General features: G+C 35.7%; 1 protein-coding gene across 2 annotated transcripts in view; it reads right to left on the bottom strand.

Annotated features, from left to right (window-relative positions):
- Positions 1-15,093, bottom strand: part of LOC126744492 (coiled-coil domain-containing protein 22 homolog) — a 42,854-nt gene that overhangs the window by 2,010 nt on the left and 25,751 nt on the right. For both annotated transcript variants that reach the window (XM_050451926.1, XM_050451927.1), the window contains exon 7: positions 10,409-10,574. In XM_050451926.1, coding sequence (XP_050307883.1) covers positions 10,409-10,574 — 166 coding nt within the window. The remainder of the gene's footprint in view (positions 1-10,408; positions 10,575-15,093) is intronic.

The raw sequence follows: 15,093 nt of genomic DNA, 5'->3' as shown, positions 1-15,093 counted from the left end.
GTGTTAAATTCTTTCTAAATCCTAACTGGCAATCGGGAATTAAATTATAAGCTTCAACAAAATTAGAAAGCTGGTTATAAATATGTTTTTCAAACACTTTGGACACTGAAGGCAATATACTGATTGGTCTTAAATCCTTGTATTCTTTAGGTACTAAATTTTTAAAAATACTTTTTTATTAAAAAATACTTTTAGTTCATTTCGTGAGGTGAAGCTCGTGAGGTAATTATCACAATTCTGTTGTACCTCATTTGAACATTACATGTTCGATGTGAAAAGACGCTAAAGTTAACTAAGTTAAATAATTTGAAGCAATCATACTATGAATTATACAAGAACACTAGAGAGGAATTAAACCTTCTTTCTGCTATGGTTTGAAAGTAGTTCTTTTTTCTTTAAGTTTCTTTTGAAATAAATACGTCATATATCCACAGTTACCTTGAAATGCGAATATCTTATAAATTTAGTCTGTATTCTATTTGTGCCATATTTATGATCTATAAAAAATGAACTACTCAAGAATTTCTGCCACTTATTCTTCCCATACAGGGTGGAGACTTTAGCAGGAATAAATTCGCCAGCCCTTTTGAAAAAATATTTCTTGCGACATGTCTACTAATATTTTTTCCGTCTTTATAAATCTATTAGAATTTTTTTCAACCTCTCCGAAAAGGTGAAATCTAACTTTCCCTAACTTTTTTAAATAGAAGGATGCCACTTGTGGCTAGATTGTTGTAAAGCTCATTTAAAAAGGAAATTGGCGACATAGTTTTGAAACAAATTAACCCTTGACATTAAATTCAAAAAAAATGTTTAGAGTAATAATAATATTGGCATGTCTCATTTGCTGTATTATTAAATTTTAAAGCGCTATTATTTTTTTCTCAGCTTATTATGGGTGTTTATACTTCTGAATATAGATTAGGGTTTCTTAAAAACCTACCTATACCTGCTCGAGCAACGGCTACTGCATTGACGAGCCCTTCGATGACATAGGTCCAGTTCAATAAATTACACAGTTGTGATTTACGATTACATAAGGGTTTATTGTACCTTTTGGTTAGTAATAATTTACAGGTATAGACTAATGAACGATTTACAATGTTGAAGTTAGTTATTTAACAGGGTTTACAATATTAGTTGACGTTACCAGCCTTCCAGAATCACAAGACCAATAGCAGGAACTTAGCAGGAACCAGGAACGGCATTAGCACTAACGTCACCTTGGTTTGTGCAGCTATTGACAACCACTGTTGCACTCACAACGTTGCACTCACTTTCAGTTCAGTTTTCCACCTTTACGCACACTTATTCACTATAGACCTTTTTACATAACTTAAACTACTTTATCGTAACAATTAGGTATACATATATGAACTTTAGACAAATACTTAAACGGAAGAGAGTGAGAGAGAGAGGAATTGCTTGAGCCAACTTGCTCTTGACTAACTTATTTTCTCGGTACTTTAAGCTTTGTGAATTCCTTCTTCACTGGTGAGAGAAACCTTGTGTTTCGAGGGCGCGAGAGTAGGTACTTCTTTTTGCGGTGACTGAGTGAATACTGATTTTTTCTCATGGGACTCGGGGTGAAATGTTGGGTAAAAAATGTGGGATGCACGTGTGTCATGGGGCCAACACTTAAGTGAACTTAAGGAGAAAAATGGATTTTTAAGTGCACTTAAGCTAAACTGGCAACAAAGGCATTTCTTAAAAAGTAGGTAAAAACACATGTTGGGATTTGGGAGAAGGTTCAGGCAAAAATTATTTACTTGAGAAAAAAGGTATTATTCGTTTGACAACCATAAACTTCGATTCCATAAAATCATAAAATAAAATAAATTGTTAAAATTAACTTTTAACATACTCCCCCCTTTTGAAGGCTTTGCCTTCAACAAACATTATACATTATAACTTATAGACGAAACTTATCAAGAAATACTATGGTTAAACTAACTTACTATCAGATTTGGGCAACGGGCATAATTTGGTTATATTTCTAGTAAATATTCCATTTTTAGTCCTAATTTTTACCAAGCGTATTTTACCATCTCTATTAGGTAAAGTGTCTACTACTCTGGCCAACGGCCAATCAAGAGGTTTGGTGTTCTCATCTTTAAGAAGAACAAGGTCATTTGTTTCAATATTGGGGACTGGGGACATCCATTTAGGCCTATTCTGAAGATTGTTGAGATACTCTTTGGTCCATCTAGTCCAAAAGAATTGTTGAATCTGACTTAACCTTTGCCAACGATCTAAGCGGTTTTCAGGAATTGACGAGACATTGGGCTTAGGGTACGAAACGAGAGGACTTCCAACTAAAAAATGTCCAGGGGTAAGACAAGTCCAGTGGATCAGCTGATAGGGGAAGAAGTGGCCTGGAGTTTAAAATAGCCTCAATTTGTGCTAAAATAGTGGAAAAATCTTCAAAGGTTAAATTCTGGTTTCCAATTAATCTTCGTAAGTGATGTTTAGTACTTTTTATAGCTGCCTCCCAAAGACCACCCCAGTGAGCAGAGAAAGGAGGTATAAATTGCCACTGTATTTCATGGCATGAGAAAAATGCAGTCAATTGCTCTTGTGTCTGTTGTGACTTAAGCGTGTCATAAACTTCTTTAATTTGATTGCTGGCACCAGAGAAATTTGTACCATTGTCACTAAAAATTGTTGCCGGGCATCCACGTCTTGAAATAAAACGTTTAAAGCATGCTAAAAATGCTTGTGAAGAGAGACTTGATACTAGCTCCAAATGAACAGCTTTAGTGACCATGCATACAAATAAAGCGATATACGCCTTTTCAATTTTGGCGCGTCGAAGAGATGACGATTTAATAATAAATGGTCCTCCAAAATCGACACCTGTTGTTAAAAACGGTCTAGAAGGGACAACTCTGGATTTAGGGAGATCTGCCATAATTTGTTCTCCTGTTTTAAGCTTAAATTTATAGCATTGTATACAGTTTATAGAGATCTTTTTTATTTCTCTTAATCCATTTAGCGGCCAGTATTTAAGACGAATATTTGACAATATCGTTTGAGGACCAGCATGTCCTAACCTAATGTGTTCTTTTTTTAGCAAGAGTCCAACAACATGGTTTTTTGAGGGCAATAAAATTGGAAATTTTTGATCAAATGATATGGGTGCTTGGGATAATCTGCCTCCAACCCTTATGAGATTGGAGGTATCGATAAAGGGGTTTAACCTAAGGACTTGCTTGTTTGAAATTTTTCTTTCTTCTGACTTTAGTTCACTGATTTCCTTTGAAAACGTTTGGTGTTGAACTTGCTTTACTATAAAAATTTCTGCAGCCTTTAATTCAGTTACAGCTAAAGCACCATAAAATTTTTTACCATTACCTTTACAATTATTTACAAATCTATGTATAAATGCAATAGTTCGTTGCAATCGCGAGAAGTTAGAAAACCGATTAAAAAGTGTTATCCAGAAATCTTCGGAGTTAACAAGCAAGACCGTTTTTGCTTTTCCTGCTTCTTCTTCAGTGGAGCAAGGTCCCTTTTCATACATTTTTAAATTTAAATTCGGGTCCAGTAAGAACTTTGGGCCGTTCCACCAAAGCGTAGAGGTGAGAATCTGGTCTGCGGTAAATCCGCGAGAAAGATGATCAGCTGGATTATCCGCAGTTGGAATATGACGCCATTTGCAGTCTTGAGATAAAACCTGAATTTGAGAAATGCGGTTTGCTACAAACATATTGAAACGAGAAGGGTGGGCATTTAACCAAGCAAGTACAATCTCAGAGTCAGTCCAAAGATTAATGTTGTCAACTGAAAATCTTTCTTTTAATATGGAACACACACGAGTGACTAAATTGGAAAGTAAAAGTGCTCCACAGAGTTCCATGCGGGGAATTGTAATTTCTCTTATCGGGGCTACTCTACTTTTGGCAGTAATAAGTTGACAAGAGACATTTTTGTTAGGATAAAGGGCTCTTATATACACACACGCACCATATGCCTTCCTGCTGGCATCTGAAAATCCATGGATTTGAAGTGAACTGGGATTATTATTAGCTAGGAAAAAACGTGGAATTTTTAAACACATTAGTTGGGGAAGATCTTTAATAAAGGTGGTCCATTGGGTTAAAATGGGTTCTTTCAGGGGTTCATCCCAATTAATTTTTTCTTTCCAAATGTTTTGCATAATTAATTTAGCATTTACAACAATGGGAGCTATGAATCCTAAGGGGTCGTACATTTGCGCAATTTTAGATAAAACTATACGTTTAGTAATTATGCTTTCGGACCTAGTATCAGGTAAAGAGATAAAAAACTCATCTGAGTCGGGATTCCAGCCTACACCAAGGACTTTATTTGAAATTTCCTCGGTTTCTATGGTGAAACTTTCTTGGGACCCATTATCACAAGTTTTGGACAAAAATAAATTGCTATTTGAACACCATTTATGTAAGTGAAAATTTCCAATCTTGCAAAGTTCCAACAGCTGCCTATGTAATTCTACCAAATTTTCATAGGTATCTTGCCCACAGAGAACATCGTCTACGTAACATTGAGATAAAATAGCTTGAGACGCAAGAGGATAATCGTCTTTATGAATAATGGCAAGTTCATTCAGGGTGCGTGTAGCCAAATAGGGGGCACAGTTCGTGCCATAAGTGACGGTGAGTAATTCAATGCATTGCATTGGCTGAGAGGGATGGTCGCGCCATAAAATATTTTGCAGGTAAGTTTGATTTGGGTTAACGCGCACCTGTCTATACATTTTTTCGATATCAGAAGTGAGAGCGAATTTAAAACTTCGAAACCTAAGTAAAATATCAAACAGTTCAGGTTGAACTGTATATCCTTTATGCATTACGTCATTGAGTGATAGCCCAGAAGACGTTTTCATAGATCCGTCAAACACTACACGAAGTTTAGTGCTTGTACTGTCCTCACGAATTACACAGTGGTGAGGCAGAAAGTATCGATTTTTGTGATTTTCAGTTTTAAGGGAAAGGGGAATAATTCGTGCATGATTGAGTGAGATATATTCACCGATAAATTTTTTGTATTCAAGAAAAAGGTCAGGAGATTTTTGAAAACGCTTTTCTAAGTGGTGAAACCTTTTCTTGGCTAATGAATATGACTCTCCTAGCGGATGTGACTCTTGGGGCCTTTTAAGGGGTAAGTCGACTTGAAAATGACCATCTTTAAATACCGTGGTATTTTGAAAATTCTGTTCAACCATAGAATCTTCAGGGGATAGGGGTTTTTCGTGAGTGGGCGAGATATCTTCTAGTAACCAAAATTTCTCAATTAATGAGTCCAGTGAGCAATCTGAATTTAATGATTGCACTAAAAAGCAATTCTTAGAATTTGCCAAAGGGGTTTTGTGAACGAGAGCTTGGGAGGGGATTAATCCTGAAAGAATGTGGCCAAAGTAGGTACCTACCAACGTTAAAGAGTCCTTGTTAACCTTGGTGTATTCGCCTGAAAGAATGTGGTAGTATACATCTGCTCCCAACAATAAATCTATTGTAGAAGGCGTATCAAAGTAGGGGTCTGCAAGCGGTGTATTATTGGGAAGGTTCAACATAAATTTGTTGACTTTAAAGTGAGGGGATTTTTCTGTGATTTTGTCTAATACACAGCAGTTAACATTCAGGAAGTAATCGTGATTGTGACAGGAATGAATTCTCAGGGAAATTGCGTGATTAGAGTGCTTAATTTTGCCGCCAATACCAGAGATTTGTATTGGCTGCGTCTTAGGAGAGAGATCAAGTCTTTGAACCAGCGATTGGGTTACTATTGATATAGTACTCCCGGGATCTAATATTGCCTTTGCAATAATAAAATGACCATTCTTGTCGGGTATTTGAATCAATGAAGTACCTAATAAAACTTCATTATCTTCAGTGGCGAAAACTGACAAAGTCACAGGTTTATTAGCGTGAGGGCGATTCGAGTTCATTTCATTGCTTGTGCTTGGGATTTGTGGTTCTTGAGTCTGAGAGGAGCTTTGGCTTGAACCTTGATTCCGAGAATGGGAGCTATTTATGAGAAGCGAATTTCTGTTAAAATTTTGAGATCGTTCATTTTGGGTTTGAGGATTTGGCCTCCAATGTGAATTTCTGCTTTGCAAGGGCTGTGCTGCATCATCCATTGGATGCAAAAGAGAATGGTGTTTCATATGACAAATCTGGCACCTCTGAGATGTACAGTTTTTTACTTGATGCCTTGAACCGAGACAATTAAAACATAGATTATTATGATTAACAAAATCCTGTTTCTGTTTTAAACTAAGATCTTTAAATTTAAGACAAGTATAAATTTTGTGATCAGGGTGCTCACAAAAAGGACACTTTTGTCCTGCAACAAAATGTGAGCGAGAGTTTTGAGGAGAGTTTTGAGGTATGACTTGGTTGCCTTGGCGTTGCCCACCATGAGCATAGTGTGAAATTTTTTTAACAAAGGGAGTGTTGTGTTGAGAAGAGCGTCCATGGGAATAATTTCTAGTTGAAGGGCTTTCAGAGAGATCTTCTAACACCGAACAACGCTTTTCTAAAAAGCTTAGAAATTCTTCAAGCTTAGGGACCACATGTGAGGAAGAGCGCATTTGAGAACCTCTCTCGGATATATATGCCTTTCTTGTGCCAAAGTCTAATTTTTGAGAAAAAATATAAATTAAAATTAAATCCCAGTGGTCTACTGGAATGTTTTGATTTTTCAGTGAATCAAAGTTCTGTTTTATGCAAACTATAAATTCCCTAAGTGTGTGTGAGGATACCTTATTTAGGATAGGAATGTCAACTAAATTTTTAATATGGGCAAAAATAATTGATAATTGATTATCATATCTTTGTCTAAGGGTATTTAGGGCAATTTGGAGGTTGTCAGTGGTCAATTGTAAATTATCGACCAAATTTAGGGGTTCATCTCTTAAATAAGATTTTAAATAAATTAATCTTTGAATATCAGAGAGAGATTGATTATCTAGAATAAGAGTAGAGAAAAGTTGAAAAAAGGCATTCCATTTAGTGATGTCTCCGTTAAATGGAGGTATGCTAATTTGGGGCAAACTAACATTTGGGGAATGAGAGTGTTGGGGAACTATATGTCTTACTTGAGTTGGCGCTTGCGGGGAAAGTTCTAAAATTTTACGTTGCATTTTAGCAACACACGTTAAGTATTTGTCTTCTACATCATCCTTGTCTACTTTACTTATATCTAAAACTACAATTTGTTTTTCTACCTCTTCAAAATCTTTAAAAGCGTGGGTTAACATACTTTCACGTACCTGAATTTCTAAAAAGTCATGTATACTATCATTATTTTCTAAAAACCAATTAACAATTCGTGTTACTTTAGCCTTTAAATATCCGCGATTTTTAACCAACGCTTCTACTGATATTTCTATTCCTTCAGCCATTTAATTTTTTTGTTTTAGGCTTACAGAATAAACACAAAAAATGACGAGACAACCAGATGCTTATTTTTTGGGAATAGATTTTCTTTAAATTTAAACAATAATTGTTAAGAGAAAATAAACTAATTACCAAGAAACAATTTAAAAGAAAAAGTAAAAAGTGAGTTGCTACTTATTTCCAAATAACAATTATAACAAGTAAAAATAACAAAATAACAAGGGACAAATAACTAAAAGGTTTGTTAGTAAGTAATTAACTAAAATACTGTTTACTCGAAGGACCACCGACACATATGTCGGAACCAATTATATACTTTTTACACAAGAAGTATGTTTTGTTTTTGCTTAGATGAATCGTAAAATCACAACTTGGGAAGATCCGGCTCGAAGGACCATGAATATAGATTAGGGTTTCTTAAAAACCTACCTATACCTGCTCGAGCAACGGCTACTGCATTGACGAGCCCTTCGATGACATAGGTCCAGTTCAATAAATTACACAGTTGTGATTTACGATTACATAAGGGTTTATTGTACCTTTTGGTTAGTAATAATTTACAGGTATAGACTAATGAACGATTTACAATGTTGAAGTTAGTTATTTAACAGGGTTTACAATATTAGTTGACGTTACCAGCCTTCCAGAATCACAAGACCAATAGCAGGAACTTAGCAGGAACCAGGAACGGCATTAGCACTAACGTCACCTTGGTTTGTGCAGCTATTGACAACCACTGTTGCACTCACAACGTTGCACTCACTTTCAGTTCAGTTTTCCACCTTTACGCACACTTATTCACTATAGACCTTTTTACATAACTTAAACTACTTTATCGTAACAATTAGGTATACATATATGAACTTTAGACAAATACTTAAACGGAAGAGAGTGAGAGAGAGAGGAATTGCTTGCGCCAACTTGCTCTTGACTAACTTATTTTCTCGGTACTTTAAGCTTTGTGAATTCCTTCTTCACTGGTGAGAGAAACCTTGTGTTTCGAGGGCGCGAGAGTAGGTACTTCTTTTTGCGGTGACTGAGTGAATACTGATTTTTTCTCATGGGACTCGGGGTGAAATGTTGGGTAAAAAATGTGGGATGCACGTGTGTCATGGGGCCAACACTTAAGTGAACTTAAGGAGAAAAATGGATTTTTAAGTGCACTTAAGCTAAACTGGCAACAAAGGCATTTCTTAAAAAGTAGGTAAAAACACATGTTGGGATTTGGGAGAAGGTTCAGGCAAAAATTATTTACTTGAGAAAAAAGGTATTATTCGTTTGACAACCATAAACTTCGATTCCATAAAATCATAAAATAAAATAAATTGTTAAAATTAACTTTTAACAACTTCTTCCGAAAGAGTTCAATTTATTTAATGGTTTCATGGACGCATTTTGGGAATACAATGTAGAGATTTGTTTTTAATTACATTTGAAAATAAACCGGTTCCTTGCGAAAAAACCATATTAAACGTGGATTCAAATTTTGACACATCGTTTTGTTTTCAAGATTATTATAAATGCCACATTAAAGTGCAAAAACCTTCTATCGAAAGGGTCCAGGAGCAAGAACGACTGTTTGTAGTACCAGGAACTGAATTTCGCCTTTAAAAACTCAATGAAAGACTTTTTTGCTTATTAATCTTTACTACCCATGATTTAATGGGTAATTTTTTAAAATTTAATGGGTGTGTAACTAAAGGGTGTTTTTTTAGAGGCGGAGAACTTTCATTTGGCAACACTGTTTTTTATGACAGCCGACCTGACAGTTCTGGGTTATTTTTAGATTAGTTTGGTTTGGCAATTTATCATGAACAGACTCACGCCGGAGCAACGTTTCCAAATTGTTCAAATTTATTTCGAAAGACATGGTTCTATTCGAGAAACATATCGGGCATTACGTGAGTTTTATGGTGCTCATAATCGTCCTTCAGAAAGATTAATTCGAGAAACTGTTGATCATTTTTGCAACACTTTTACTCTAGTCGACAATACGCATCCCGTAAGACGCCGTACAGTGCGCACGCAACAAGCGATAGCTGCTGTGCAGCATAGTGTTGATAATGATCCAAATGTGTCAATTCGTCGTCGTTCTCAACAAGTGAACTTATGTCCATCCACTTTATGGAAAATTTTGCGCAAAGATCTCGGATTGCGAGCATATAAAATTCAACTTGTCCAGGAGTTGAAACCCCAGGATCATCTTTTGCGCCGTACTTAGCTGAATGGGCGGAAGGAAAGATTGCTGTTGATCCACGATTTCATATGAAAATTTTGTTCAGTGATAAAGCACACTTTTGGTTAAATGGCTATGTAAACAAGCAGAATTGCCGAATTTGGGGGGATGAGAATCCACGAGCTATTGGCGAAAAACCGTTACATCCAGAAAAACTAACCGTTTGGTGCGCTTTATGGGCCGGTGGAATCATTGGTCCTTATGTCTTCAGAAATGCTGATGGTCAGAACGTTACAGTAAACGGTGAGCGATACAGAAACATGATAACCAACTTTTTTGTGCCTCAATTGGAAGCCGTTGCAGAAATGTGGTTTCAGCAGGACGGTGCCACGTGCCATACTGCCCGCTAAACAATTAATTTACTGCAAGAGACATTCGAGCAACGAATAATTTCAAGAAATGGACCTGTAAATTGGCCAGCTCGTTCGTGCGACTTGACGCCATTAGATTATTTTCTTTGGGGCTATGTTAAGTCGCATGTCTACGCTGATAAATCCGAAACACTTGAGCACTTGGAAGCTAACATACGATGCGTGATTGCCGAAATACAGCCTGCAGTACTGGAAAGAGTGTGTGAAAATTGGACCTCTAGATTACGCCACGTACGCGTCAGCCGTGGGGATCACATGCCCGATTTAAAAATATTAATGCCAAAAAAAAAATCTTTAATATAAAAGCAAATTCGTTCATATCAATAAAATATTTTGTGTTAAATTTTAATTTAAAGTTCTCCGCCTCCAAAAAAAAACACTCTTTATATAAAGTTCAAATTTCTAGCAACTATACTTACGTGAAAAATTATTTCATCGCTAAGTGTAAACGACCTTTCTACTTGTCCAGTTAGATTTGATATATCCTTTTGCACCTTCTTGGTGTCCACTAAGATTTTCTGGATTTCTTTTTTTTGTTTTTTTATGTTTCCTACTATATCCATTATCCTCTTTGTGTATGCCGCTCTGAAAGAGTGCAATATACATTATGGTTTATAGAAAATATTTTAGGGCTACAAAAAATCTTATTAAAAAGATTTTAATAACTTATTTAAAAATGCAACACTGTGTCAAGTTATTAAACAAATCAAGTAGTTTTCGACTTTTAGTTTTGAAATGGAATATGATGTACAGGGTCTTTCCCCATATATTGACCCCCCCCCCTACAGGGATAATGCGAAAAGTAAAAAAAAAATTTAATACAAAACTTTTGGGCTTTTACTTTAAATTTTTGAATCCGATGTCAAAATTTTTCTTCCGTTTAGAAACGTCAAATTTTGACAGATGATCAGTTTTTTCTTATGGAACACCCTGTATATGATTTCATAGTTAAAAAGAGCTGAATTTTCTGATTTCAAATATATATAGTTTAACTATGTTTTATTAAACCGTTTCGGAAATATCGGGCTCCAAACTTTAAAAAAATAATATATTGAAGATCTTGGTAAGCGTTGTTGCTTGCATTGTTATTGTTTGGCGTTTTTTTTAAGATAAATAAATTAGCATCTTTTTGTTGACAAGGATACATTATTTTAACAATTGTTAAACTTTAATTTAGACGTAATTATAACTATAACTGCTCTATATGACCACCACCATTATCAATACAGTTTATATAATCCTGCTCAATTTTGTGTATTGTATTCCTTATAAATTGTCTATGATTTTGATTGATCATCTATCGCGGTAATTTTTTCTGCGGAGCTCCCCGACATTTTCAGTTCTCTGTTCGTAAACTTTATTTTGCAGGTAACCCCACAGAAATGAATCAAGAGGTATCAGGTCTGGACTGTTTGGTGGCCAACGAATTGGCCCAGTTCGTCCAATCCACAGGTTATATCTTTCATTTAAAAATCTCAAAACAGGTAACACATTATGCGGTGGGCCACCATCTTGATGCCAAACTATTTGCTCGTATTGCCTTATGGGTAGATCTTCAAGTTTAGCTTCAATTTGATAAGTAAGCATCTCTACGTATCTCTGTCCCATCAAGTTGCCGTTCTAAAAAATAGGTCCTATGACCTGGTCATTTAAAATTCCACACCATACATGTAGAGATTGCCGCCCTTGAAACTTAATTTCCCTTGTTATTCGGGGGTTTGTTCTTGACCAAAAGCGAACATTAAAAAAGTAAAGTAATGTAAAGGTGCACTCGTCGGTCCACACAACTTTTTTAAAAAAGTTATTATCTTCTTCTTTTAGCCCTAGCATCTCTTGACAACATTCCACGCGTTTATTTCTTTGCTCTACACTTAACACACTGGCCGATCGATCAAAGTAAATTCTCGCATCTTCTACGGAATGATTTGGGTGTTCTAAATAGAAATTCAACATTTTTGATGGGCAATTTGAGGGAGACAAAGGCCCGAACATGATAACGTAGATCTAAATGTATTCAAAAATTAGTAAAAACTTACCTACCTTCGAAATATAGCAAAATATGTAATTCTTCTTCTGGATCGACAAGAACTGTCCGACGTTTTCTTCGTAGAGTTTTCCTGATGCAAAATGCTCGTTCTATATTTTTAAACGTTTTTTTTGCCGGAATGGCAAGTAAAGGAAAGGTTCGACGATATTCCTCTCTGGCGGCATTTGCGTTATTATTATTTTTATAAAATATACGGCATTTTTTAACATTTATGGGTTAACAAACAAGAAATGACAATGTCATCTGAATGATTTGTTTTTTAATAAATGTCAAACAATAACAATGTAGTGCCTACCAAGATCTTCAATATATTATTTTTTTAAAGTTTGGAGCCCGATATTTCCGAAACGGTTTAATAAAACATAGTTAAACTATATATATTTGAAATCAGAAAATTCGGCTCTTTTTAACTATGGAGTCATATACAGGGTGTTCCATAAGAAAAAACTGATCATCTGTCAAAATTTGACGTTTCTAAACCAAAAAAAAAAATTTGTAAATTTTGTAATTTTGTAATTTTGTAAGTAAAACCCCAAAAGTTTTGTATTAAATTTTTTTTTTAACTTTTCGACTTACCCCTGTAGGGGGGGGGTCAATATATGGGGAAAGACCCTGTACTTCAGGGTATGGTTCTAGGACCACTCCTTTTTATCGTTTATCTTAATAGCCTGTTGAATTTAGAGGTTGGTGGGGATATTATCAGTTTTGCAGATGCCTGTGCCGTAGTCTATAGTGACTGTAATACAAACCTTTTAAAAAATACAGTTGAGAAGTGAAAATTCTCACATGGTTTAATAAAGTTAACTTATTCATGCTATCAAGCCAGTCATAATGTAGTATAGTTAGCTAGCTTCATTTTCCAATTTAAGAATAATATCACAATTTCATCTCAATGTTAAATCTGCTTTAGAACTTAACCCTCAAGAACTTTTGGTATAATTTAAAACAACAAGAAAAATTATAATAAGAGACCACAATAAAAACTATCTCTTTGAACAATAATGACGGATAATATGATGAATCTAATGGTCTATGTTTAGTTAATTTTTGGTAACATTTTGAGATTTATCCGTGCAGCGCATTAGATCTTGCAGTGTACTGATGGCAGGGGTCTATTGGAATCGATTGGAATGGAAAATGATTGGAGAGGCCTATGTTTAACGATGGATACAGAGGGCTGAATGATGATGATGACTTGGATCCTATTCTCCAGATGTTGGGAATATCAACTTTGGGCTAGCTGAAGATTCCTTGGTTTTGCGTGATGCAAGGTGCTTCCAGGAATTTTTTTCTTCCAATGTTGCTCTTTGCACGAATTCTTTGCGTCTACCTGATGTATGTTGTGACCATCAGACCAAGCGTGTTCTGCTATTCCTGAACTAAAAACCCTTCCAGTTCGGGTCCATCTTCGATGTTCTTTGTCTCGCCTATGTATGGTATGACTCTCCACCAAATTCACGGTACTAAACATCGTATGGTTGTCTTCGAAGTAAAAGCAGTTTTAATGTTGAATTATCTGGCAATTATTCTGATTTTCTCCGCAATTCCCTTCATGTAAGAAATCGTTAAAAATCCTGTAGAATCCTCAAGTTGCTGCGGCTCTTTTCTTGTTTTCTTTACAGGAAATCGAACTTTCCAACATCGGAACTCTTTAAATTCATGAGCATTATCCAGCCCCAACAAGAAATACGGACTTCCTTATACAAAACTCAGCTCATTTCGTGAAATTTCTTCAGGCCACTAACGTTAGACACAGCGATAAGCTAGTATGCTTTAATGCTGAAAGTTTATAGTTATACAAATGTGCCCATCTAAGAATCCCTTAACATCATTAAGAAAACTCCGACATGAAGCGACTCTTGCAGAGCGCACTAGACTTCTGCTGGAGGGACTTAACTCCTACTTTCAATTCAAAGATAGGTTTTACGCCCCGGACGAAGGACCAGTATAACAAAGAACCAACATACAGTGTATCCCAAAAGTTATGTCTAAATTCATTTAAAATTCAGGGGTGTGTTCGAAAAAAAAACGCTCGGACCCGTCAATTTTTATTTCAAGTTGCGCATTTTTGTACGTGAAGTTTGTATATACGGGGTGCTCAAAAATAAATTACGACCATCAACTTAATTTTTTCAAATGAAAGCACCTTTTTTTTATTTCATCTTTGAATTTCGCGTGGAATTCTACATATGTTTCATGCATCATGTTCTATACCTAACGTCAACAGTTATCGAAAAAAAGACGATTTATGTAACAAATAAAAAAAGAACAAAAATTAAGTTAAATGTTCAAAATGGTTGCCATTCAGGGCTTGAAAATATCCAAGGCGATCAATAAAGTCTCGTTGCACATTTTCAATAATTTCCGGAGTTATGGCGCGCACTTCTCTGCGAATTCTCTCTTTCAAGCCGTCTAGATTATTTGGCCTATTAACAAATACTTTCGACTTGAGGTATCTCCACAAAAAAAAGTCCATTGGTGTTAGGTCAGATGACGTAACAGGCCATTCGATGGGTCCTCTCCTTCCTATCCACCGATTGAGAAAGGTTTCATCCAAAAATGTACGCAAATTTTTGGGAGGAGCGCCAACTTGCTGGAAAATTAGTTCTTCGTCAGGATAGTCTGGGTCCAATGGATTTGGAAATAAAGCTAGTAATGCTGGAACTAATTCAAATTGGAGAAAATCGAGACTTGTCCCGTTAAAGTCTGTTCAAAGAAAAAGGCACTTATTACTCTTCCGCACTATTTCACACGACACATTAGATTTTGAGGATACTGGGTGTTTACCTTCATCATTCAATGCGGATTTTCTGTTGCCCAATACCATTCAAACAGAACGTGGCTTCATCGGAAAAAATAATATTTGTTACTAAATTATTATTTAGATTGCACATGTTTTGTAAGCGTTCACAAAACTCATTTCACCTATCGAAATCGTCATCAAATAACTCTTGCACAGGAATAACTTTGTAGGGGTGATATTTGTGCTTTTTAACTATTCGGTGAACTATAGATTTCGCCATGTGTAAATTTGCCCCAATCTGCGACAGAGGAGTG

This window comes from Anthonomus grandis, chromosome 14 (assembly GCF_022605725.1).
Source record: "Anthonomus grandis grandis chromosome 14, icAntGran1.3, whole genome shotgun sequence".
NCBI lineage: Eukaryota > Metazoa > Arthropoda > Insecta > Coleoptera > Curculionidae > Anthonomus > Anthonomus grandis.
The sequence above is the reverse complement of the archived record's forward strand: the minus strand, read 5'-3'. Positions and strand labels throughout refer to the sequence as shown.